The sequence below is a fragment of the Capra hircus genome, chromosome 22 (genome assembly GCF_001704415.2).
Source record: "Capra hircus breed San Clemente chromosome 22, ASM170441v1, whole genome shotgun sequence".
NCBI lineage: Eukaryota > Metazoa > Chordata > Mammalia > Artiodactyla > Bovidae > Capra > Capra hircus.
In genome coordinates this window covers 21029723-21057035 of record NC_030829.1, presented here as the reverse complement: position 1 = coordinate 21057035, position 27313 = coordinate 21029723, and the positions used below count along the sequence as shown (strand labels likewise).

The 27313-nt window shown below is 47.6% G+C and overlaps 1 protein-coding gene across 1 annotated transcript; it reads left to right on the top strand.

Moving 5' to 3' along the window:
- On the top strand, positions 1-27313 carry EDEM1 (ER degradation enhancing alpha-mannosidase like protein 1). The gene is made up of 12 exons (XM_018038258.1): positions 1-687; positions 6056-6128; positions 9214-9317; positions 10514-10685; positions 11709-11892; positions 12971-13145; positions 15089-15209; positions 15675-15845; positions 17833-17906; positions 18802-18898; positions 21011-21214; positions 23525-27313. The coding sequence occupies exons 1-12, from the start codon at positions 176-178 to the stop codon at positions 23612-23614; spliced, it is 1977 nt and encodes a 658-aa protein (XP_017893747.1). The 5' UTR covers positions 1-175; the 3' UTR covers positions 23615-27313.

The window sequence follows — 27313 nt, the reverse complement described above, 5'->3', positions numbered from 1 at the left end:
GGCCTGCCGGGCTCGAGGTGCTAGGGGTGGGGGGACAATGGGCCAGTTCCTGGTGCGTCACGAGGGAGTTCCTTAAAGGGGAAGTGAGCGGAGCTACGGGGCGGGCGTGGGGTGCGGTGGTCGGCGGGGAAGGCCCCCCGCGTTTCAAAATAATGCCCGCGGCGCCCTCGCGACCATGCAATGGCGAGCGCTCGTCCTGGGGCTGGTACTCCTTCGGCTTGGCCTCCACGGAGTGCTGTGGCTCGTCTTCGGGCTGGGGCCCAGCATGGGCTTCTACCAGCGCTTCCCGCTCAGCTTCGGCTTCCAGCGCCTGAGGGGTCCCGACGGCCCCGCATCTCCCGCCTCGGGGCCAGCGGACCGGCCCGGGGGGCTGTCGGGGCCGTCGTGGCTGCAGCCACCGGCCCCCGGGGCGGCAGAGGGGAGGCGGCGGCGGGCTCCGCGGCGGCCCGGGCAGGGCGTGTGCGGCCCGGCCCACTGGGGCTACGTGCTGGGCGGCCGGGGCCGCGGCCGGGACGAGTATGAGAAGCGCTACAGCAGCGCCTTCCCACCGCAGCTGCGCGCCCAGATGCGCGACCTGGCGCGGGGCATGTTCGTGTTCGGCTACGACAACTACATGGCGCACGCCTTTCCTCAGGACGAGCTCAACCCCATCCACTGCCGCGGGCGAGGACCCGACCGCGGGGACCCGTGAGTAGCCCGCGCCGGCGAGACGCCCCGGAGCGCGCGCCGCACGCGCTTCCTTCCGTCCTCCGGGCGGGTGCCGCCTTGGGTCCTCCGGGTTCCTCCGGCGCTGCCCGGGTGTTTAGTTTCCCGGGGGCAGCGCCTGGCGTCTCGGCTCACCTACTTTGAGGTCGCCCTGGGCCAGGGGGGTGCGTGGATGGGCCGGTGGCTGTCTTCTGTCTTGATTCTCCTGGAATCTCAGTTACTGGACACCTGAGCCCTTTTACAGATGGAGAAACTGAGGCCCAGAGATCTGAAGGGACAGTGGCACTTACCGAGGACTGGCTTGGGCTGGGGGCCGGGGGTGGAGGGGGACGCTTAGACATCCATCTCCAACCCTTTCTCCAGGTGAACATCAAATCGAACTGAAATGCAGCTTCAAGACAAGCTCTTATCTCCCCACTTCTAGCCAACTTCCACTTAACTGTATAAAAATATAAAAATTCAGGAGTTGATCCTGAGAAGGGACTTTTAAAGCCATGCAGTGAGTTGTAGGCAGAACAGGGCTACAGTCTTTCTCCTTTATTACAGGGACTGCTCCTTAGGCTGAGGATGGTTAGGTGGGAGGGGGACAGAGAGACTGAGTGGTCCAGATTTAGGGTCCTGATACTCAGCGTGACCTTCCTTGCCCTGTAGGGTCTGTCCCATAATCCCCCTCACTCTCGTGGCAGAGCTGTGAGGAAAGGTCTGCCAGTCCTCCGGTTCTGTCAACAGTGTTTGCAGAGGCTGAGCTCAAGGGTCACCGCTGTTGACCTCAGAGTCCAAGAGAACAGTACTCCCAGCTGAGGACCTCTTAGCTGGAGGGAACCAGTGTGCCTTGACAGACACTGACCCTGTTAGACTGGATAGGTGACTGTCTTTCTGTGGGTTGCTCCCCTCGGGTGGGACTGGAGCCTGCTGGGCTCTTTGGACATTTGAGGCTTGTGATTTCCTTCACCTGATGAGAAGCAGCCAAGTTCAGTCCTTAGGTCCTAAAAAGGAACCCATACACTAAAGGGGATTGAAGAGTTTTAAAAATGGTTTGATTATCTACAAATTCTTGTTTTAAATTGCATTTGGAGAGAATGATTTTTTGTGAAGCCATGGGCACATCCCGGGTTAACTTAAAAGGACTGGGCCTTTCTAGAATTGTAGGAAACTGATGAGTTATTTTTTCATGTTTCACTGTATCAGGCTTTATACACAGAAGTGTATTTTCTATCTCAGTTTTTTTGGGGAGAAAATTTTTAATTCAAAAATTTAAAAAATATTACTGGACTCTTCCAGATTGGAGGAAATTGAGTTGTTTTGCTTAACTGACTTTCTTTGCTTCCTGATGACATATGCTGATGATTGATTTGGTTTGACTGTTCAGTGACAGTCTGGATAAGTTGGAGTCAGGTCGCTTTGAGACAGATAGATACGTTGCTGTTGGAAAGACGGAGTTAGAAATATCGAAGGGATACTGTATGAGAAGTTGTGCCCATAGGTTAATAATAAACGTTTTGGTTAGTCAGCCTTGGTGTCTTTGAGGAGATAAAAGAGCTCTGGGATTATGGCGGCCTTGAGTAGACCCTGGCTACTTGTAAACTGAAAAGTTGATTTTTCTTCCTTTTCCTTTAACATAGCTGCTCTCACACTTTAGTATATTTGAGGGAACAGTAGGCCACATTTACATCTCTGAAATAAATAGCCCGTAATAAATATATTCCAGATAATTATTTTAAGCAGATGTATTCTTATAATTGTTGTCAAGTGAATTCTCATGATTCATGTAAAAAATAAAATAACAATTTGAATAATATGTAAAAAGTACAGAAATGAAATGCGAGTGCTAAACATATGTGTCTTTTCTTTTTAGTCACATTTACTTAAGGCTTAACTTGCCTGTCTTGTTTGACTGGAGATAGGGTGAGGAGTATTGACATGAAATAAATAAAACCGGAACACTGTTTAAAAATAGCAACTGTTTCTGTCCAGCTACAGATCACTATGCAAACTCAGTTCCTCTCACATCCCCAGTTTGGGCTGGAGGATCCAAATTCAGGTCCCTTCAAGTAAATCTGGACATTAAAAATTTGCAGTCTCATGAACCAACAATGTTATTTCAGACCTTGGGTATGTGACCCTTCTTTGCTTTCTGCCCAACGCTATTGCAGTTCAAACAAGAAAGCAAATCAAACCAAACCTTTTCTGGCTCCCACATGGACTGGTTCCTAGGCACCTCTCGTTTAGGATGGCTGCTCCACATTCCTCTTCCTTCCTGAAATCCTGGCCTGTCCAGAATCAGGCTCAAGTCTTTTTTTCCATGACGTCATTGAACTGTTTGAAGATGACTGTCCTTGATCTACTCAGTTCTCCTTTTGGGTCCTTTCCTTGAAGCTGCTGTTCCACGTTTTAATATTGCATGACAGTTGAATAGTGTTGTGAGTTCACCTTCCTTTCCCTGTGTCTTGTCTCCCCAGATTATCAAATCCCTGGAACACAGAGACTGTTTGTTATATTACCTGTGTGCCTACCCAGCACCAGGTAGATTTCTGAACAGGTTAAATATATGTGGGGATTTTTTTTTTTAACACATACCTTTAATTTTGAACACACTATGTGAGCATTGTTAGCTGCATCACCAGAAGTTTTCTATAAAAGGCCAAAGTTCTCTCCATCTTCTCTGTTCTGGATTGAGAAGAACCTTAAAAATTCAAAGTGGGATGAGGGTCATGAATATAGCCATACATGATGAATTAAGTGGGGTGCCGTCGTGGTTTGGCAGCCGCTTATATGGAAAGACGAGCTGTTTTGAGCCCAACCTGTTACCGATTCTTAAATACCCGTCCCTGTACCAGAAGTTTGAGTTCCAGGCTGAATGGTGATCAAGGTCTCTACAGAACCTGAATGGAATCTTGATCGTTTGGTGGTGTTAGGCCAAGAGGCTTTTGTGATGTTTATTTTTTCCTTCCTTCCCCTCTCCATTTTTCTTTTTTTCTCTCTTGGCACATTTGAAAAGAGTGTGTATCAGTGATCTGGTGAAAAGAAAGTGAAAGTGAAAGTTGCTCAGTCATGTCTGACTCTTTGCGAACCCATGGGCTGTACAGTCCATGGAATTTTCCAGGCCAGAATACTGGAGTGGGTAGCCTTTCCCTCCTCCAGGGGATCTTCCCAACCCAGGGATCGAACCCAGGTCTCCTGCATTGCAGGGGGATTCTTTACCTGCTGAGCCACCAGGGAAGCCCTGATATGGTAGAAAATAATTTAAAGGTGTTTTAATGAATGCCTTAGATCTTTTGAGTGGATTTGTCTGACTGAATGGAGAGAAGGAAGTGCCAGTTTTCACAAATACAGTTTTTCCTGTGACAGCTCTTGTACTGGTTCTTTGTCAGCGACTGCAAGGGTGTTCTATTGAGAAGTATTTTAAACCTGAGTCCCTTTTAGCTATGTCCTAAAAGGAAAAGCACAGTAAAACATGGGACGGAGTACAGGGCTCCAGACCAGTCACTCCTTCCAGGGGCTGGGGCAGGTGGAGAGGGTGACGGATGCCGCAGAAGAGGGTATTGCTCGGGAAGGTGGTCACACGCAATTCACCCAGCATCTAGCCTGGAGGCTGAGTGATGAGGGGCCCTGTTTTCTGCTGAGATGGGTGGTTGGAGCCAGCTCTTTGTTTCTGAACAGCAGAGCAAGGGAGGTAAATATTTAAGTCCAGGAGAATGATCTGGAGTTGGTTGAATTGAGGATCTCTCTGTCTGTTTGCCCTTCTCCAGCTTTTGACACTTCCTATACCCTTTCTGGCTGGCACTGTCCTTGAAGTGCAGATTTGAACCCGCATCTCTTGTCTTGAGAGGACCTTTTACAATCGTGTACGTGTGTTTAGAAAGAATCAACAGCTAGAAGCAGCAGGTGCAGTTCTTCAGCCGTGCTGTGTGCTGGCTTCATGGCTGTGAGACACTGGTTCGCTCTGGTTCCTAGACAGCCCCTTCTAGATAGCCTGCTGCACAAAATGTAGGTAAAGTTTTGCTATACCTTCTTTGCCCTAGATTAAGTGGCATAAGCAACATAAAACTAAGGTTCAGGCAAGAGAAGATGTGAAGTGTTGGAGCTGTTTGTGCCTACGCCATGTGGGCCCCAGCTAAGGCAGATAGGAGGCCTCTGAGAGAGCATAGAACGCATTAGGAGCACAGAGATGCTTGCTGTCCCCAGGAGTGTGGGACAGGACCCTTTAGAGACACCCAAGGAGTAGGTAACATGGTCTGGGGATTGGGTGGAAGATATCATAATATCGGAGCATCAGTTGCTGAAAATAAAACGAGGGCTTTTTCACTGCGGTCTTTGATACGCATAACCTTTAAACAGTCATCCTGTTTCCCTCCTTACGTACGTCTTTTTCATTTCTCTCCTCAGTTTCAAATCATTTCAAGCTTCTGCAGGTATTAGTACTTCCTGGGTCTGCGGGAATGGGATGGGAATAACTGAGCCCCCTAGAATTTGTCAAACCGACTTGATGACTTTCAGTCTTTCTCCATCCCCACCTTTCCCAGATATGTTATTGTCATCTTGGTGGTTTTTTTTTTTAGCGTTACAAACAACTTGTCAGTTAACCTCGGTGCGGTCCTGAAGTTGGCGTCTGAAGATGATTTCAGAATGGGCGATGGGTGTTGATTGTGGGGCAGGAGGTGTGTGGCAGAAGCATTAAGACAGCTCTTGATAAGAGAAGCCCTGCCTTTGTTTCTGTTAAAATTCCATCCTGTTAAAACTCCTCAAGATTCATGGAGCTGTGGGGTTGGGGTGGGAGTGGGGGTGGGGGGGATTCTTTGGGTGAGATGTTAGTGAAACAATGTAGAAAGCAGTTAATTTATTCCCCGCCCAGCCCAAAGGGCAGATAAGTGAGATGGGGACCACAGTTGAGGTATTTATTTGCTGCTTTGTGTGTGTAATCTGACGCAGTGTCTGATTTCTGTATTCAAGTTTTAGTTACAGGCAGGTCATGTGACAGGGCCTCTCCTTTTTCATTCCTAATGATTTCGAAATCAGAGCTTTTTGAAGCTAGACAGAGAGATCATCTATGGCGATACAACTGGGTCTCAGACAGAGCAATGACTCTTGCTTTCCATCTCCTTGCTTCCTGTTCCATGCTCTTTTTTTATACCATAGTATAAATGCGTGCGTCTCTGCTCTCCTGCGACTCTGTAGAGGCTGTCCCTTGTGTGGCAGAAGGACCATTGCCCAACTGATCCATCCACAGGAGTCCCTGAATAAATAAAGGCTTCCAGCAATTTTAGTTTCTAATGAGTGTTTAGTTTTATTGTCCTTTTTCCCCCCTCTTTTAAAGTACTTTTGTGTAATTTTCATTTCATTTCTTTTTCAGCTCAAATCTGAACATCAATGATGTGCTAGGGAATTATTCCCTTACTCTGGTTGATGCATTGGATACCCTTGCAGTAAGTGTTCGGCCTTATTTATTTATTTATTTTTTGAAGTTAATTAAGATATTTTGGAGTTAATACCGTTGCTTCCCCCCAGGGATGAGAATTCCAGGAAATGTGATACTCAGAATGTATTCATAGCCGTTGTTTATTTTAATGAGCTTAACACAGAGAGCAAGATAAACACTGAAGGTGAAATGAGGGGAAATGTGATCCCCCTAAAAATGTGGAGAAGGCAGTGTGATTATTTTGGGGAAACCTATTTTTGTCCCAGTTTCCCACTATTTTATTCCTTAAAGGAACCAGTTTACAGTTACTGGAGTTAAGATTTCTGAAGTGAAAGTCAAGATCTCCAGGGGAGAAGATCCCCTGAAAGGTCCCACAGCTCCTAACTCCCCGAGAGCAGGTCCAAGCCCTGGTTCCAGCCTCTGCAAGAGACCCTCTGTGTGAACACTCTTGTGTTCTTTGCTTTCTGAGTTTCTTGTGGACACTGCCCACTCCAGACTTGGGCTGCCAACTCGGAGACTGCCTTTACCTCCTCAGGCCTTATCGGTTTCCCTCAGCTGGAGACCTCGGGACACATTTGCACGTGGAAAACAGGCCAGCCCCTGCACGGTTCTTGTTACCAGGCTGCCCTATGCACATGCTCTGCATCATGGCGAGGGCTTGTAGTTCCAGCGGAATGTTAAAGTTTCCTTATAAAACCTAATTTTACTGCCTCTTGGCTCTTCTTCATTGTTTCAGCACACTTTTACCATTAGAAAATTTTTACTCTAGCTGATTCCCAATCCTGCATTTTAACTGTCCTTAAAAGACTTTAAAACTGTCAGGAGTTAGAATTGGGTAATTCCAGCTAAGTTTGCATGACGGCTGTCCTAGATCTTGGCCAGCAGCAAAATTACCAGGACCTGGGGAGAGCTTGGGCGGTCTTTGTGTGTTCTCCTGGGCTCACGGTCTGCAGGAAGTCCAGGGTTGCATGCTGCCAGGCTGTAGTTGCACAGCAGTTTAGTTTCCCTTCTGTTTAATTTCTCCTTCTCAAGAGATGGCTGCTGCCTGTCAGTATCCACCATCACCAATCAGAATGGGCCCAGACTAGTGTTGTTGTTTGGTCACGCAGTTGTATCCAGCTCTTTGCGGCCCTGTGGACTGTAGCCCGCCAGGCTCCTCTGTCCTTGGGGTTCTCCAGGCAAGAATACTGGAGTGGGTTGCCATTTCCTTCTCCAGGGGATCTTCCCAACCCAGGGATCAAACCAGGTGTCTCCTGCATTGGCAAGCAGATTCTTTCCTGCTAAACCTACCAGGGAAGCCACCCGGACTAGCATGTTCATCCTAATTAGAGTTAACTTGTTGAAGATACCAGAGGCTAACTCAGCCTACAAATGTTGCTTAAAAAAAAAAAATCCCAAGACATATATATATATATATCTAGCTTATGAAAGGCCACCTTTTCTCCCTGAGCCCTCTCATTTGGTCCCATTGTATCTTTGTATCTCTCTGCCATGCTTGTGAAGTACAGAGACCTTGCCCCTGTTCATCACTGCACTCTGTCCACACCTCATGGTGTCCAATACATGGTGGGAGTACAAATAGGTGTTAAGAAAGTGAATTTTGACGCATCTGACATTTCCCAACACAGATTCCAAGGGTGTGCTCCTGCAAAGGAGAATTCTGTTCTCAAATGAACTTGAGTGGACACCAGCCTTTTCAAGGCTGTGAGAAGTTCTGCAGTAAAGAAGCTTGTGTAATGCTTCTGTCCAACCCAGCTCTTCTTAAGCCTGAGTGAACGATTTCAGAGCATCATTACTCTGTTCTGTAGCTTCTAAAATGGTAAATTACAATGTGTCCCTGAAACCTTCCTCCTCTGTCTTGCACGTGCTCTGAGCTCATATCAGCATCTGCAGCTGCTAACAGATTCTGCTGCTGGTGAACATCTGTAGGGAAACAGACCCATTTCTGTGGTTTTCACAGTAGAAATATCTGGTCTTTGATGTACACTGCAGCCTTCTTTTTCAGATGTTACTTCTGTTGAGGTTTCCCTTTGCTTTTGCTGACATTTTAAACAAACTGTAACAGGTGTATTTGGGAAACACTCAGACAATAGCAGTCCCTTGACTACTTTATGCAACTTGCAGCAGGATTGCATAATCTTGTTAAAAAACAAGATTAAAAGCCAGAAAAGAAACTGTACTTTCTCTGCATGGAACAGCAAGATAACAGTGAGGGGGAGAAAAAGACAAAAAGATGCACTAGATCAATAAATGCTAGGAGATAAGAAACACTTGAAAAAGTAGTATCTGAATGGCATCATTTGGTTTTTCTTTCTTTTTTTTGGATGTGTCCTTATGCTGTCATTATAGTCCCAGGGTGGTCATAAAATTTTGAACAGCATGAAAACATTTCAGTTCTGGTTAATTTATCAAATTTTATGCTCAATTTGCACTTCACATAAGAGAGAGAAGCTTGGAATGATACCATATCCACACACCCAAAAATAGGAATCATAATTCTAGAATATTTTTTACAAAGGACGTAAGGCTGGTTACTTGCGTGTTGTGTTGGTTTTGAATGGCATTGGCCTTATGCTGTCCTCCCAAAGATAATACCACTATTTCTCAACGTGTTCGGACATCTGGGTAACAAGCAAAGAGTCAGTTTCCCAGATGTTTTAGTCTCCTGGGAGCCAAGCACCCAAGCTGTTGAATTATTTGAGGAACAGAGGGAATATCGTGTTTTTTGTTTCTTTTATTTGGGGATTGGTTTTAACTCATTTCAGGAACTTCAGGACCTGTAATGCCTGCTTTGCTAAATAATCAGAGTGAAGCTGAGGGAGAATGAGGAGAGGTGGTGACAGCTGCTAATGATTTTATGAGGCGTTAGGTTGCCGTCTGCAGATACAGCTCTTCAGTTTGGTGGAAATGGGCTTGCCATCTGTCCCAGAATGTATTCTAAGAGATAACGGGGCTTTTTTGTGTTTCTGCTCCCATGAGTGGCAAAACCACAGCACGTACAGATATTCAGATGATGTGGCCCAGCTCCTGCGATCATGTAACCTCAGTGTCATTTCATGCCGTCATAATGGCTTGTGTTCTTCTTTTTAAAGATAATGGGAAATTCATCCGAGTTCCAGAAAGCAGTCAAGTTAGTGATCAACACAGTTTCCTTTGACAAAGATTCCACCGTCCAGGTCTTCGAGGCCACCATAAGGTAAAAGGATTGTCAAACAGACTGAAAGCCGGTCTCGTGTGTGTGAGTGAGGGCAACATCCCTGTGAGGGTTCATGGGCCATAGGGTCCAGCTGGGGAGTCCATGTAGACCTCGTGGGCTCAGTGTCCCCTTTTCATCTCTTTTGGATGGATCAAAACTGAAACAATTGGCCATTTCAAAGTAATTCCATTTGGGGCTGAATAGAAAGACACTTTAATGTATATTTAAGATAGGTGTCCCTTTAAAAGAGTTTTTCATGATTTCACTTTAGGTCTGGTCTCATTTCCTTCACTGTGTCCTAGGAAAACCCCTGTGTATTTCTGAAGAAGTCAGTTTCTCATCTCACCTACCACCTGCAGAAAACCACTGCTGACCATGTGGGTCACTTTGCTCCCTGTGTGTCTTTCTCACTCCTTCCTTTCCCCCCTACCCCCCTAACTTCCTCCATCTCTCCCTCTAATGTATTGACTCATGCTTTATATCTCACCTTTTTAGTTTGATAGACTGTGACGGCTTTCCTCTTCCACTGAAACTTTGAAAATTGTGTCACTGCATAACATTCCAGATGTAGCATTTATCTAAAGTTCTGAAAAATGTCACAGTCTACTTCAGCTCATTGGAGGGGACATGAACTCATGGCCCCTGAGGGCTGGGGATGTAAGCTGGTGGCCCCCGCCTCTCAGTGGGCCATTCTCTCCTCTTCTCTTTCTCTTCCTCTCCTTGCCTGTGCACCAGAAGTTGGAGAATTTCATGTTGTTTGGCAGCCAGAGCTACAAGAGTTACTTGGTATTTGTTATCTTGCTGTTTTCTCTTTTCTTGTTTGGCTAAGTTTTCTCCCCCAAGTGAGAGAAACCAAGAGTAGTTTATTAGTACTAAAAAGTGATATTTATGCTGGGACTGATGAGGCCACTCCCTTGTGATGAGATGATGACGATGACCAAACAAGGTTATCACTAGAAGTGGATATTCTCAGTAGACTCAGATGAACGGATCACCTTCTCCCTTTCAGTAGTATGCTTTGCTAGCAATTGATTGTCCCCTGTAAAGGGCCAGAAAGAATGTCAGGGGGTCAGTAAGTTTAGGCCCTCTGATTCAGGCAGTGCTAAGTCCATAGGGGATTCGAGCCTGCTGCCATCATTCTGAACCAGATTGGACAGCCAACATGATTATTATTCTTTTATTCTTCCTGTCATTAGGGTCCTGGGGAGCCTTCTTTCTGCCCACAGAATAATAACCGACTCCAAGCAGCCCTTTGGCGACATGACGATTAAGGATTATGACAACGAGCTGTTGCACATGGCTCATGACCTGGCCGTGAGGCTCCTCCCTGCCTTTGAAAACACCAAGACTGGCATCCCCTACCCTCGGGTAGGTGGACAGTTTCCATAACTCACCCCCTGACTGAATGAACACTCTTTGTTGATGAATTTATTTGTGGGAAGGAGTGGGGCTGATGTGGGAGAGGAAATCCATGTCCTTGAGGGAATTTAGCCCTAAATACAATATACATCGGTTTTAACTCATTCAGCCTTTACTGAACACCTATTGTGTGCTGGGCATAGGACATATCTGACTTATCCTTGCTCTTAAGGAAGGTATGTTCTTCTGCTCAGTCTTCTTAGCCCCCTTTACAGGTGGGGTTTGTACCCTGTGCTACAACAAAACAGTGGGGGGAATTTGTCTTCATTTCTGACCTGGGTCCATTTCCCCAGACACCCTCACACCTATACCATAGGAGTTCAGTGTATGTTGTTTCACTGGGACCTTTCAAATAAAGCCTGTACAGACCAGTAAGTTAGCTGCTGATTTAAATGCAAGATCTGGAAGAAGATTCTATCTTTGTGGTGTCTGATTTGCTGAGCCCAGAGCTCCTCTGGGAATTGAGTCAGGCTCTGGGTAACCAGTGGAGAACTGCCAGACCTCAGGAGCCTCCATGATGGAACAGGCTGTCTCGCTCTCACTGGGTGCCCTTTCTCTGCCAGCCTGAGATTTGTTCATGTTTGCTGAGCAGTACTGGCTTCATAGCAGCTCATTTACAATTTCTACATGATTCCACAGATTGCCTTTGTCCCCCATGCCAAAGCCTGGTGCTGCATAACCATGAAGAGAACCTGGAAATCTGCTGATAAGAGGCATATTAGTGAATAGTGTTATGTGATTCCCCCAAGACTGGCTCTTATGAATAACACGGGGCTCTGGTGTTCGTATCATCTTGTTTGTGTGTCTTAAACTCGTTCCCATGTTTGTCCCGGGTGTAGAGCAGGAGGCAGGGGCTGACTCAGCCTGCAGTAAGCTTGGTTCCTTAGTGGAGTGTGGTCGCTGTGACTTGGCCTCCTAGCCACGTGAGTTCCTTGACTGTTGCCACAAATCCTTTGTCTCTTTTATCCCCAGGTGAATCTAAAGACAGGCGTTCCTCCCGATAGCAATAATGAGACGTGCACGGCCGGTGCCGGCTCCCTCCTGGTGGAATTTGGGATTCTAAGCCGACTGCTGGGGGATTCCACGTTTGAGTGGGTGGCCAGGCGAGCAGTGAAAGCCCTTTGGAGCTTGCGGAGCAGCGACACGGGATTGTTAGGTGCGGGGACGCTGTCAGGTCTTGGTGCCGAGAGCATCACCCCCTTTCCTTTCCTCTTCTCTGGGGCCCTTCCTCCTCTCCACTCCTTTTTCCTTGTGCCATGGAACCTGAAAATTGACAGCTCAGAGAGGGGTCCCCTCAGTGTTTCTGTGTGTGACTTTTCTCTTAGAGGGAGGCTGGAAGGTTTGATGGCATGGAATCATGCTTTTCCTATCTGAGGGCTCCCTTCTGATTTGAATCCCTTGGCATATTCCACTTGAAAATAATTGTTAATGGGAATGCTATAAAAAGAGCTGCCTCAGAGGCAAATGATGTTGCTTCAGTATGAGGTTCCAAATATAGGAATTTAGAGTTAACTGGTAGAGTGACTTTCTCCTTTACAGAAATCTCACTGTGTGATAGTAGGTTGAAAGCCAGATTAAACCAGTATTTGATTTTTCTGTTTTTTCTCCAGAATTTTGGTCAAGACATTATTAAAAATTATTTCAAACATACTGAAAAATTCAATTTCCTACTGAAGTAGGAAAAAGGGTCATGAATAATGAGCCCCTATGTACTCATTATTTATCCTCAATAATTATTAGTATTTTACTAGCTCAAGATGTTATCTTAAAATAGGTTGTTGCCTCTTATAACTGTCTTATTTTGAGAAATATTTTCTTGTCGCTGGGAGGGAACTGGGTTGGGGGTCCTGGAGCCTAGAGTGTCATTGCAAAAGTACTGCCATTTAAAAGTGATTTTCGATTATTCCTTCGTTTCTCACAAATTTGTTTTATTTAACAACACGAAAAATAAAATAGTCGCCCCATTTGTCACCCAGTGTCACCCCAAACTGTCAACTTTAAAATTTTCCATAAGCCCTTGAAGCCTGTCACATGAAACTTTTGTATACAGCACTTTTAAATCCTAATATAGATATTTTCAGTCTTCCTTCCATGTGTCAAATCATGCAAGAGGCCTTGTACCCTTGCCTCCTCTTCCCTGTGCAGGATGAAGGTACTGAGGAGCCATGGGGCTGAAGTAGGAGGCCTCCTGCCCCTCAGCCCTGGGTTCTGATGAGCTCCACTTATTTTCACAGGCAATGTTGTAAATATTCAGACGGGCCACTGGGTTGGCAAGCAGAGTGGCTTGGGTGCCGGACTGGACTCCTTCTATGAATACCTCTTGAAATCTTACATTCTCTTTGGAGAAAAAGAAGACCTAGAAATGTTTAATGCTGCATATCAGAGTATTCAGAACTACTTAAGAAGAGGGTATGTCTCCTCACCGCCTGTCTCCTTGTTCCGTTGAGCAAGTAGAATGTGTCTTGAGGTATTCAGTTCACGGGCTCTGGTCTCTGGCCTCATTTTACTGCCTCCTAGTTGTTAGCTGGTCATTTGGGGATGAAGTGGTGTATTGGCTCTTTACGGCTGTGTAACAAATTACCCTGAAGCCTAGTGGCTTAAACAGCGAATGTTCTCTCGCCGATTCTCATGAGGTCGCCCGCAAGCTCTGGGTGGGGGCTGCAGCCATGTCATGGCTCAGGCCAGGCTGGAGGGCTCCCTGCCAAGCTTCGGTTGCTCCCTGGCTGTGGCCGGAGGTCTCAGTTCCTTGCCACATGGACCTCTCCATAGGCGGCTCATGGCAGCTGGCTGCCCCAGAACGAGAGGTCTGAGAGAGACAGAAAGAGACCCTCCAGAAACTGCCCTGTGCTTTCACACCCTAATCTGGGAATGACAACCAGCACTTCTGCTGGACTGTTGGTCACACAGACCAAGGCTGATGCAGTGTGTGAGGGGCGGCACAAAGGTGTGACGGCCCAGAGGCAGGGGTCACTGGGGGCTGCCACAAGGAGTGACACGTCCCTGGGTTTCTCAGGCTTTAACTGTACGTAGAGCTGTCTTGTAGCACAGTTGTTTTGGTTCACTTTCCAGAGAAGTTAGGTTCCGTCTTTATACTTGATGAGAGGGAGGACAGGTACCATATTTTTTTTCCCCTCTATGTTTGTTTTCTTAGTAATTATTTTTTATTTTTTTAAATTAATTTTTATTGGGGTATAGTTGGTTTACAGTGTTGCATTAGTTTTTATTATACAGCGAAATGGCGTGTTTGTTGAAAACAATACTGCTTGCTGCTTGTCGGTTGTGCATTCAGGATGGCAGAGAAGTGCCATTTGAAGCTGCAGCAGCTTCTGCCCTATGCCTCCTCTCTCTTCCTGGGTCTTCCCCTGTGCACTTGGCATCTATTAAGTGGCCAGTGCAAGTGACAGCTACTGAGTTGCCTGCTTGGTAGGATTTTCTCAGGCACATTTCCACCCTAGCAGTCGTACGAACATGTGAGTGCTGTGTTTAGGTAAGAGGCTGTTTGGCCAGAGTTCAGTCATTTTTGCTTTTTAAAGCCCCTACATTTACTAAATCGAGTGGTAATCCCTCAGCTCCTTGCTCTGATGTGTTCCTCCAGGCCCAGGCCCCATGGTATAGGATTCTATTAGAGACGAGACTCTTGTGCAGAAAGAACTAGGCTTCCCCACTCGGGTCAAAACCGACTCACTGTATATACCAAATGGAAAGTGAAAGTGAAAGTTGCTCAGTCGTGTCCGACTTTCGTTCCCAGGGACTATACAATCCAGGGAGTTCTCCAGGCCAGAATACTGGAGTGGGTAGCCTTTCCCTTCTTCAGGGGATCTTCCCAACCCAGGGATTGAACCCAGGTCTCCCACATTGCAGGCGGATTCTTTACCAGCTGAGCCACAAGGGAAGCCCAAGAATACTGGAGTGGGTAGCCTAATCCTTTCTCCAGCGGATCTTCACACCCGAGGAATCGAACAGGGGTCTCCTGCATTGTAGGCAGATTCATTACCATCTGAACTATGAGGGAAGCCCTGTACAGAAATGCTTTTGCAATGGCTGGAAAATATACCAAATTACATGGAAATATTAGTCAAACCTGCATGTCAAAGTGCTTTCTGCTAAGTGCAGTGACAAGTCAGTGTGTTACGATGGCCAAGTTCAGAAGTTTTGTCTTATAGTAGGTGTCATCTCGTGCTAGAGGACTGTATTGACAGGGAGAGGGGGTCTGTCTCCAAAGGTTTAAAGAATGTGTTGGGAGCAAAGGTTGATGTTGATTTCGCTGAAGTGAAGCTGCTGGGGGCTGATGGAGGAACAGGGCTAGAGCTGTGTCTCTTCCTTTTCTCTGACCATTCTGCTTGGCTCCTCAGTCGGGAAGCCTGTAACGAGGGAGAAGGGGACCCGCCCCTCTATGTCAACGTGAACATGTTCAGTGGGCAGCTCATGAACACGTGGATCGACTCTCTGCAGGCCTTCTTCCCAGGACTGCAGGTATTTCACAATTCCATTTGCTCAGTGAAAGAAGTCATTGGAAAGGGTTCCGCCCCCTCTTTTCTTTTTATGGTTCCAGAATGTTCTCTGGCTCCCTCAGATTTGGGCAGTTCATGGCACAGTATGTGTCCATTATTCTCTTTGAACATTACTCCACACTGAATCAGCACAAAGCCATGCCTGAAGAGTGAAGGGTGTGAAATTTCTGGACGGTCCATCTCTCAGTTGTCGATGCTTTGCTCCTGAGGAGTTGGCCTCTTGTCCTCTGCAGGCCTCAGGGATGTGTGCTGATGGCCAGATGGGGGGTGGCATCTGCCCCACAGGCAGCTCTTGGGTCGGGTTTGTCTCCAGCTGTGTTTGTGGATCAGATGGCCAGTGGGTGAAGGGGGAGCCCAGGGCCCATGTGTCGCATCCTGCCACTGTGAGAGCCCCACCCTAGCCTGGGGCCCTGCGTCTCTCCCGCAGGTTCTGATAGGAGATGTGGAAGACGCCATCTGCCTGCATGCCTTCTACTACGCCATCTGGAAGCGCTACGGGGCCCTCCCCGAGAGGTACAACTGGCAGCTGCAGGCCCCCGACGTGCTCTTCTACCCGCTGAGGCCCGAGCTGGTGGAGTCCACGTATCTCCTCTACCAGGTACTGCTGGGAAGACCTGGAGCAGTTGGTTCACAGGGAGTGCTTGCTGGCAGGTGGAGAACCAAGTTACTTCACAGTGACTGTTGGGGTGACCGCCAGCCCAGAGCCTGGTGAGCGCGGAGTGTAAACTGTGGTTCCACAGGACAGGGAAGGCATCCACGGTCACATACACCTGTGACCCACATTCTGCAAAGCTGGCTCCTGTCTTCACTCCAGGACTTGTTTCTCCCATCCTTAAAACAGCCAAGAGGCAGATTTAGTACTCACTGTTTTCCAAATATATTGGACCAAAGAACTCTCCTGGGGCGATGCGTTTCTGTACTCAGGTACTGTGGAACCCTGGGCTGTGTAAATTATTCAGATGAATGTTTCTTAGCTGGAAAGGGAATCACCTGGGATTCATCTGAATACCTATTTTTGTTTAATCCTTACAAAGAAAACAGTCTTTCTCTTTTGTGAAATTGCTTGAATGCCAGAGGAAATGTCACTTTAACTGAAGAATCTTCTCCCCCACAGTTTAAGGCAGATATTTATACCTCTGTGCACGCCGTGCATATGTGCACACCGAGAGCTGTCAGCCATTTGCAAATATAGCACCAGAGCTGCTCACTTTCTGAGAGGCTGGCCCTCCGTGTGTTCAGCAGCCGTATAATGATGTGCATAGTGGGCAGGCCCTTGCAAGGAGATCTTACGAGCTCTGCTAGCAGGATTAGTGTTGTAGTTTATTTTTATTTTTTCATTTTGACTGCACTGGGTCTTCCTTGTGGTGCGTGGGCTTCTCTCGTTGCAGAGCATGGACTCCAGAGTGTGCAGGCTCAGTGCTTGTGGCACATGGACTTAGTTACCCCGTGGCATGTGGGATCTTAGTTCCCTGACCCAGGATCAGACCCATGTCCCTGCATTGGAAGGTGGATTCTTAACCACTGGACCACTGAAGAATTCCCAGTGTTGTAGTTTAGATTTATTCAATAATTTTTTTTTTTTTTTAAACACCAAATCCTTGCCATTTGCTTCTACAAGAGGGAGAAATCCTGTGCAGCTGGTAATTGACCTCATGGGGATCGAGAGACCTCGTGAGTTGTAGGTAACCTGTCAAAGGAGGAGCCAGCCTATGACTCAGCCACCCTGGACTCAGGGCCAAGTCAGGCCACTCACGCTGCAGGGGTGACTCGGCACCGTCTGAGGCCTCTCCTTAAGCTGAGGCCTGTGGCCCTTGGGTTTAGGCTCTTGGCTTCTGTCACTGTTTCTTTCCTCTTGCAGCTTCTTCCTCACATTGCCTATTTTCTTAGAAGCCAAAGAAATCTTCGGCTTTACCACCTTGCCCTCTCCCTGCACTCTCCTAACCCAGAGACAGGGACTTTGTGGTCATTTGCTTCTGCTGCTGCTGCGGGGTTGGCACTGGGAATGGACTGTAGATTTCCCCCAACTTTAAAGTAGTTTCGGGAGGAAGGTCTAGTCCTCCAAGAGAGTTCTTCCTCTCACAAAACCATCTGTGAGCCTGACAGAAGAGGCAGCAGCCCCGGGTCTGCGTCCTGGGGGCGATTAGAGAACAGAGAGCGTGGAGGCCCCTGCAGATGCTTCAGAAGTCTTGTCCGGCAGTTCTTCCCAGCGCTGCGTGTGGAATGGAGGCAAAGTCCTGTTTTCCTGTGCTCGCGGCTGATGTTTCTGAAGAGTTCTGAGACAACACAGAAACTGGATTTGTCCTTAGATGCAGGACTGTGTCATGGTGGGGATCAGGAGAGCCGAAGGCAGGGGGTTGATCTGCCCTGGAAGCAGGCCTTCTTGCCATCTCCAGTCTGACATTCAAGTTAAGCAGGTTGGAGGTGCACTTTGACCAGAATTCACAGTATACCTTAGTCCTTTAACGTGCGAGACCCTGCAGGATAAAGTGACCGTGCCTCCTCGGGGAAGCCCTGCAGGCAGCACCGTGTGTGTGGATGGTGTGTCCCAGGCCCCGCTGGATCACATTCTCTCATGTTCTCTCTAGGCAACCAAGAATCCCTTCTACCTCCATGTAGGAATGGACATTCTGCAGAGTCTGGAAAAGTACACAAAAGTCAAGTTAGTTTCCTAAGTTCCTTCCTCTTCCTGTTGACCACTTTTATTTTGAGTCGTTCTGGGGTAATAATATTCTATTTTGTGTTTTACTTTTTAGAACAGACCTTTAATGTTAATTTTGCAGGGAGATTCCTTACTTTTTGTGTAGTAGAACCTGCCCATTATAGTGTGAATTTAAAAAATTCTTTTAATTCACAAAAAATTGTTTTTTGCCTTTGTTCCTGTAGAGTTCCAGAGGACTCTATGGGCTCTTTTTAAGAAACTTATTTCTTTGTTATACAAAAAATACATATACTAAAAAGTTAAGGGAGTATAGAAAATATAGAAGTAGAATATTATCACTGTGATCTCCATGTGCAGAGATAACTACCATTAGCATTTAAGTATAGAGTCCTACACTCTTTTTTATACATTTATATATGTCTGTAATGTGTGTATATGTGTATGAAAACTAAATTTTGTGACCTGCTTTTCTTAACCTAGTAATAAATAAATAAACCTAGAAAATAAATATTTTCATAGAAAATACTGTTTTAAACCATCCGAATGAGAAGTCAGTCTATAAATCTCGGGACAGGAAATGTAAATCAGTCCTTTGGAATTTGTTGCCAATCAGTTTTCTTGGTGTCTTGTCACGCTTTTGGCAAACACTCTCCACCACCCTTGTACCCCTTTCCCCACCATTCACCTGATGATTTGGCTGCCAGACCATTTTTTAACGAATTTGCAGTCAGTCAGTTGAGGCTACAAAAAAGGTAGCCTTTAAACCCACCCTATTTTATTTTCCCCTGTGGCGGTTGATCATTTGGTTATTCTGTTAATAGATGGCTTCTGCCTCTTAAATGAACGAGCAGGTGGGAGGGAGCACCATGGGTCTGACGGGACGATTGTTTCGTAGGTGTGGCTACGCTACGCTGCATCATGTCATCGACAAGTCCAAGGAGGACCGGATGGAGAGCTTCTTCCTCAGCGAGACCTGTAAATACTTGTATCTGGTACGTGTGCTGTGAGATTGACCCAGAGTGTTTCATTCTGCTGAAAGCAGGCGTGCCTTCTTTTTTTTTTTAATGGGAGGATAATTGCTTTACAATGTTGTGTTGGTTTCTGCTGTACAACAACGTGAATCAGCCATAAGTATACGTATGTCCCCTCCCTCTGGAATCTCCCACCTCCCCACCCCGATCCCACCCTGTAGGTCATCACAGAGCATATCCCTGTGCCATACAGCAAGCAGGCATGCCTTTTGCCTTCCATCTAACACACATGAGCAGGCACTGCTCCGTGCTGGGCATCTCGCTGGCTCAGGGGTGCCACCCTGTCAGAACAAAAGCACATTGATGTGTCCTCTGTGGTTCCTGGCCTCATGGAGGAAGTACTGCCCAGAACACACACACACACACACGGAGACCTAGCGTCACGCAGCGTGTGGAGTGCAGACAGCAGTTCTTAGAGGACCGTTGTGAGCCTGGGGGTCGGAAGGCTTCTCTGAGGAAAAGAGCAGGGTCTCAGATCTCATTTTCCCTGACATGTGTGTTCCCGTGAGACCCACAGCCCAGCCAGCTCTCTGTCCAGACACACATGCTCACCTGTTTGGGTAGAACTGAACTTTTGGATCTGGAAGAAACCTTTGGGATCATCTGGTCGGTGTTCATTCTTCCCCTTGGGATCTGCCATCTCCGGAGGGAGGTCAGGGGTCTTGCTTGGCTTCTGGGGGTGGTGACATGGCAGAGCCGAGGCTTGAGCAACCAGTCCTGACTCCTTGTCCAGTGCTCTTTCCACTTGGCTACTCAGCCGTGGACGTGTGAGGCATTTGCACCAGGGCGTGAGGCTGCTTTCTTGCTCTCCAGGCTCCAAAGGTCGGGACGTCCTGGTGGGGAAACAGCATGGGGAACTTAGGCGAAGATCCGGAGAGAGCCATCAGTGGTGATGGGTTCCCCATATCTAGTTCAGTGGTTTCCAAGCCCAGGGGCAGGTGGGTTGGAGTCACCCTGTTAAGATTAGAGCTATGTTGAGTTGGAAGCTTCAGAAGCAGGCCCAGGAGTCTGTCATTCTGCCAAGTGGCTCAGATGGTTCTTCCAGACATCCCGTTCTACAGCCTTGGTGTCTGGAATGTTCACGGGGCAAACCCTGGAGCGAATGAATGAAGGAGACCCCCAGGGCGTTTGAAGGGAAAGAACTTGGTCTGGTCATGGGGGGAGGGGGAGAACCTGGGCTGGCCCTGTTCTTCTCCTTCGCTCCTGCTGAGTGTTTTTTTCTCATTTGTACAATACTTGAGATGCCTGTAAGGTTTTTTCCCATCTTGAAGAGATCTGTCCTACATTTTGTCTCGTTTGTCATTTTTTGCACACCTGCTTTCTCCCACTCTGATCTGTCCCTACTAGGCTAGGTCTTCTTTCTAGATGCCCTTGCTGCACCCTTCTTCACCCCCATGCCCATTGCTGAAGGAAGGGGCTGCCTTGGGTGCCCTGTTCCCACAGAGCCCATGTAGGAATGTGTGTCAGGGCCAGACCCTGGGGGTCCAGTGAAGAATAAGCCATGTACCTCCTTCTCTATGGAGTTTCTACAGGTTAGGGCTGAGGTGGGGGCCAGTTCCTGAGTCCCAGCACTTGAACTCTCAGGGGAGCAGGGTGAGGAGCAATATCTGGGGCCTATACAGACTAGTGTCACTGGGGCCTTAGCCCTGGGCTTTCTAACCTCTAGGCCTAGGTGGGGTCAGGGAAGTTCAGGCATCTGAACTTAAACATAACTGGTGATTCTGCCCCACGGGCTTCCCAGGTGCTGCTAGTGGTAAACAATCTGCCTGCCAGCGCAGGAGACATAAGAGACGTGGGTTGGATCCCTGAGTCAGGAAGATCTCCTGGAGGAGGGCATGGCAATCTACTCCAGTATTCTTGGCTGGAAAATTCCATAGACAGAGGAGCGGGGCTGGCTTCCAGTCATAGGGTCACAAAGAGTCACACTGACTGAAGCCACTTAGCATGCACACTTCACAGCCTGGGTTGGTCTGAGAGCTTAGCAAATTCTTATCTCTAAGTAGTCTGGACTCACCCCTGTGAATTAATTCCAAACATGCTACGATTGTATCTGTTTTTTTTTTCCCCCACTAGCTCTTTGATGAGGAGAACCCAGTACACAAATCTGGAACCAGATACATGTTTACCACTGAGGGACACATTATATCTGTTGACGAACATCTCCGGGAGTCACCGTGGAAGGAGTTCTTCTCTGAAGAGGGAGGGCCGGACCAAGTGGGAAAGTCTGGGCACAGGCCTAAACCTCAGGAGCTGAACGTCATCAACTCCAGCTCCAATGTAAGTTGCTGTCTCCGGGCGTGATTTGTCCGTGGAGGAAGAGAAAATACTCCTCATCATGTTGTCATTCAGGGGTCCTGACAGAATATTCCTGGCACCCGCAGCTTGGGTAATTTGAGAAGTTTCAGCAGGGGGCCGTTTCTGTAGGTGCTGTCAGGGTGTAAGGACACCGTGGGGGCAGCCGCCCGCCAGTGCCCCGGGCTGAGGTGCTGGCAGACAGGGTGGTCACGGGAACCCTGATGCAGAGAACCCTGTGCCCAGGGCGGCCTCTGGGCAGGAGCCGCTGCTCTGGGCGGGCTTCTGTGACTGTGTGGGAAGGGGGCTGGCAAAGTGAACACAGCGCTTCTGATCTGGAGCTTCTCGTGGGCCAGCCCCACCAGGAGTCTGAGGGCCAGGGAGCCTGTGCATAGCGTCCCTTGGGTCAGGACGTCCCTGGAGGTCCAGTGGTTACAACTCTGCTCCCCCAATGCAGGGTGCATGGTTGACCAGCTGTCAGGGAACTAAGATCCCACATGCCACGTGGTGGAGCCAAAAAATTCTTAAAGTGCAAGACGTATCTGGCCTCACTTAAAGGTTGAGGGGGGCTGCTCAACTGGGCACGCTTGGACTATCCCCGAGAGCAGTGAGGAAGGTTTGGAAACAAATCCTCAAGTCTTTCCTTTCAGCCAAAGGTAGTTGTGTTGATTTGAGCCCAGCAGGATGGTCTGGATGTGGGCGCTGCATCCGGTGATAGAGCAAACCTCATGATCTCACAATGCATCGTATGCCAGCTTCCTCCTCAGGAAGAGCCTCAGTTGCCAAGAGTCCTGCCACCTCCCCCCAGGCTACCTGGGTTAGGGCATGTCCTCTCATCCCAGACTGTACTTTTTCCTTTCGTGACTCATTGAAAGTCTTTATTATCAGTTTCTGAACTAAATCAACAGGCCAGAGCAGAGCAAAGTCCTTGAAATTTCCATTAGGCCATGGAGTGTAGGTTAAATGAATAAAATATAACTGAGAAGGAAAGGGAAGGGCAGAAGGAAAAGTAACCATCAGAGTCAGCATTTACAGAGTTTGCATGTGCTGAGCACCAATCAAAGTGCTGAAATTAAGTATGAGAAATTCTCATAGCAGCCCTGGGAGGGGTAGGTAGTCAATGTGTCTGCTGATGGAAACAGCGAGGCACTGAAAGGTTCAGGTCACACGGCAGAGCACATGGTGGAACCCAGACTTGGACTGAAGGAGATGCTCGCTTCACAGACCAGATCCCATCGTGCCAGGTGCCGGGGATGTGGGCCAGTCATTGTGGTCCTAGTGCCGGTTGGGCTCAGGGTCTGGTGCAGACAGAGATCTGCCCCCCCCGAGTGCTCGTCAGTAGGAGGCTGTGTGAAGTGCTGTTGGGACATGGAAGACGGAGGAATTAGCCTGCTGGCAAGCCAAGGAGGGCTTCACTCAGGAGCTTGATTCTCAGTCGCTACTGGAATGATGAGGGGGAGGTTTCAGAGGGACAGGCAGAAGGCACAGCTCCTACAAAAAGCAGGAGCTGGGAGGGAGGGTGGGGAACACCTGAAGGACCTGTCAGTCTGGATCTTGCAGAGATGAGGCCCTGGGCAAGCGAGTTCCAGTAAGAGCAGCAGGGAAGTGTTTTTCTGAGGAGGGGCATGAATGTATGTGGAAACTGCTTCCACACAGCACATTTGGCTCTCAAACTTAGGTCCCCTCTGAGAGAGAGGGAGAAGAAAGCTTAGCACTCTTAATCATGTAAACTCAGAAAAGCGACAGGTTTCAAATAGCCAAAGTTTTTTTTCTTTTTGCAATTCTGGATCGATTAAACACCCAAGGGATACAGCTTTTAGTCCGAACCATCTGTACTTGCACGCGTGTATGTCTTTATTTTTTTGACCACACCTTGCAGCATGTGGGATCTTAGTTTCCCGAGCAGGGATTGAACCTTTGCCCCCTACAGTGGAAGCGTGGAGTCCTAACCTCCAGGGAAGTCCCTGGGTGTATGTCTTTAGTGTCCCTGGTCTCCGCATCTTCATCTGTAAATTACATCAGTGGTCCTAAACTGGAGGTACCTGTGCTCCTCAAAGGACATCGGGCAGTGTTGGGGGACATTGGTTGTCACAGCTGGGGGTTAGGGGTGAAGGGCATATAGGCGGAGAGGCCCAGGGATGCTGTTAACCATCCTGCAGTGCCCAGGATAGGCCCAAAGAGTCCACAGTGCCAGGATGAGAAACCCCAGGGGAGGTCATCTGGTCACCCCTTCTGAGGGATTAACACACAGGGTTCTAACTCATTCAAATGGTACTGCATTGATTTTCTTTCCAGTGCAATCGGGTCCCTGATGAGAGGCGATACGCCCTGCCCCTGAAGAGCATCTACATGCGGCAGATTGACCAGATGGTGGGCTTGATTTGATCTGCCCTCCCCTGTGTGGTCTCCATCTGAAACCGGACCCCAAACAGCTGAACCCCGGGCCAGGCCGAGACCCAGCCCGAAGTGGAGGAGGATGGAAGTCTGGCCGTCCACGGTGGTGTAGGAGTTTCCTTCCCGCTCCCCGCGCACATCTGGTAGATCCTCGCACACTTTAGTGTTTCTCTTCTGTTCAATAAAATGCCCTGTTTGTCTTAAGGATATACTTTGAAGTGGAAAGGTACGTAGAAGTTGGCCTCTCACAATGTGCACCGTGGACAGGGTGTCTTTGGCTGGATCCTCAGAGCTTCCTGCTTCGGGGTCTGTCGAGTCGAGTCTCCTCTGCCCGCGCTCGTGTGACTGCAGCCTGACTACCTCTCCACCGGAGGACTGTGAATGAATTTCTGTGCAACAGGCCCTGCGGCTCCCCTGACCGCTCTGTTTATTCTGTTTAGTTATCCTCTCTCTGGATCCCTGGGCTCCTTCCCAGGTCTCCTCCCTGTGACTGTCAGTCGCGTGGGGAAAACTCCAGTTATAAGTTTGTGCCCCCTGTGATTGTCACAGTGACAAGATTATCTGCTCACAAAGGGAGCCGAATTCTAACAGGCAGTCTCTTAGGTTGTCGCATCACCGTTTAAGAGCCTAACAAGTAGGTCTTCCAGGTGGTGGTCTCTGTTTCCCATGAGCTTACCTGAGGATCTCCCATGGTTTCAGAACCAGGTGCCTTTTAGGGAGAGAAAAATACCTGTGATCATCTGAGTCTTATATCTGCCAACCAAGGATTCTCAGTTTTGACTGTGTTTGGGTTGGGATTGTTTTGTTTTTATTTCCTGTGTCTAGTGCCAATTAGCCAAGTCAGGGAGAAAGAAACGACCAGATGACTTCCTGGTGTCTTTGAGCCGTTTCTCTGTGTAATACAGGCTTTCGATTAGTGCCTTATATTTTTGTTTGGGCCACTGGATGTCACAGCTGCTGCTATGGTTTTAGCAGGCTTGTTTCGTATTGCCATGGTGAGACCACAGTGAAAGGGGGATGGGACAGGGTATCAGGTAGGTAGATTCTGAAAACTTCTTGGCCCATCCTTACCTTTCAGCCTGCTATTTTAAGCAAGCATATATACGAAGGAAGTCGTGCTAAAGCACCTCTTTTCTTTGTTGTCATTATTTCCTTAGCGAGAATGGACTATGTCTCTTTGAACTTGTTCAGAGTGCTCAGAGAAAGCAGAGGTGGGCTTGAACCCTGAACTTCGCTTCCCTGTAGCGTCAGAGGTTGAAACGAATCTCTGCAGAGAGGGTAGGAAGTCTCTTCAAAACCTCCAACTTCACCTGTCCTGTGTGGTGCCCTCGTTACTGCTGGCACACTTCAAATGATTTTATTTTAGTCTTTTTAAAGCTAGAAGAGAGGGCTGTGTAAGCCGTTGCATTTCCTTTCAAAAGAGAAGAGTTTTATTCTTCTTGAAAACTTGTGTTACTGTTTTTTAAAATGGATATATAATTCAATTCTTTGAGATTTCTAGAAAAGGGATTTTCAGTAATAAATGTCACAGTAATCAATGCCTGTCTTTTTAACATTTACTGTGAAAATTGTTTAAAGGAAAAAAAAACCCACATCAAATGCTTCCTATTTTACATTTTTTGTTCATTTTAGAAGCATTCTGTTTATCACAGTGTCTCACCTACTGAATAGAAAATTTTCTTTGAGAATATCCTATATATTTTCAGTGTTTCATTGCTTCAGTGAAACCAAAATATCCATTTAAATACACACACATGCACAAGGGGCCCTGTGCCTTTTCTCCAGGTAAGCCAAGGTGGGCCTATCAGTGAGCCTCTTGGGAGAATGGGGCACCTCAGGGGAGAAAGTGGGCCCTCTGTGATCACGTGGTGATGTGATCACACCCCCACGACCCCCTCCTGTGGGCTCAGGCATCCCATCGCCCCTCCCACTCTGGACCAGGGGCCAGGGCCTGAGTGTTTCAGAAGCATCTCAGGGCCACAGATTGACAGAAGACATGTTCCCTCTCAGTTTCCAGGCCCTGGACTTGTACCGGTTGTGAGTCCGAGGGTGAGGGGCTCATTCTCACCCTGGTTGCCAAGCTTTCAGGTTGCCCTCAGTGAATAGATGCCAGAATGCCATTTCTTGCTAGTTACAAGAGAAGGTTCTCTGAGCCAGATTCAAATCTTGCTTTCTTTTTGAAGATCAGAGTGTCGACAACTGTGATGTGTCCTGCAGGGTTTTTGCTGTTCCTTCTATTCTGTGTTGGAAGAGATCAGGGAGGGGAGGGCTGAGGAGAGGAGTGTCAGGGGAAGTCCCTTGCTCTGTGACTTGCCCTGGGAACACCCTGATCCCAAGCGTTCCATACTTTGGAACAGCCCGCACCATCCTTGTATTCCCATGTGCAGCTAGTGTCTAAAGACTCCACTTTAGTTGACTCAGTGAAAATGGTTTTGCCAAACCTTTGTGAGAAGCTACCTTACAGCTACCTTTGTGGGTTGAGTTGAAATCTATCCTCCGAGAGTTCTAAATCATTCCAGGGCAGGCTTCGTGGGTTGAGATGGTATAACTGAGGGATTCTGTTTCCTGGAGGAGGAGGAGGTGATGAGGGAAGTGTTTGCTAGCTCTCTGATTGTCCTGGCCAGGGTGAAAATCAGCTTCCATGTTCAAGTCTCTCCTTCAGAGCTTCTGCATCCCCAGGTTCTGAGGCTGTCCTGGGTCACAGGGCAAGAACACACACTTCAGTAGTTTTCTAGGTAGTTATGCTCCAGGATGGTGTCTGTTCAGGTGGAAGTTAGTCTCTAGCTCTCTGGCTGGATAAGTGCCATGGTGCAGTCTGAGGGTCTCAGCTGAATTCCTCTCTTACCTCCATGCCGTGTCCCCCACCAAAGAAAAACACCCCTCAGCCATTTTCTTAGTTCACTTGATTGAATGATTGCAAACTGTCATCCTTTGCTTTGGGTTTCACAGACGCAGTATCAGACATTCCTTTTTCCAGAGGTCTTTCTCTTTTGCTGATTTCAAATTTAATGCTGGTTAACAGGTCGGGCTGGATGATTGCCCTAGCCCTGCAGTGGCTGAGCAGGAACTTTAGGGAAAAAAAAAATCTTTATCTTTCTTTCCTTTTGCATTCCCAGACATCCAGCTCCTTCTCTAGTGCCTGTTCCTGCAGGGCAGGGACTCTTGTGAAAGTGAGGAGAGGGGGGTGTCTGGGCTGTGTCTCCAGGTTTTACAGGGCTCAGGGTTGTGTTCCCAACTTGAATCTGGATGTGAATCTGGCGAGAATGTCAAGTACCTGTGGACCTTACCGATTCATTACCCCCTTCCTTCTTTCTGAGAGGCAGAGAAATAATATTTTGAAAGGTATTTTTAGTTTTAAATAGCAAAACACAAGCTGTATTTTTTATTTATTATGCCCAAGAAAGGTAAATCTGTTTTTACAAAAGGACAAAAATCTAGAGTTGGAATCTCTGGGAAAACCCATTGAAATACACAAATGCTTCTGTCTGTAATGTGCAATATGCTTTGCAACTAAAGATGATATTTTATGTGTAATCTGTAAATAAGAAATGTATTTAAATTAAAAGGGAGCTTTTTGTAAAAGGACCAAATGTTCTTTTATAAATGTACTAAGAAATATCTTGCTCTTGGAAATTTATTAGGATTTTTATGAGTAATTTTTATTAAAAGAATTCTTTTTTTTTTTTTTTT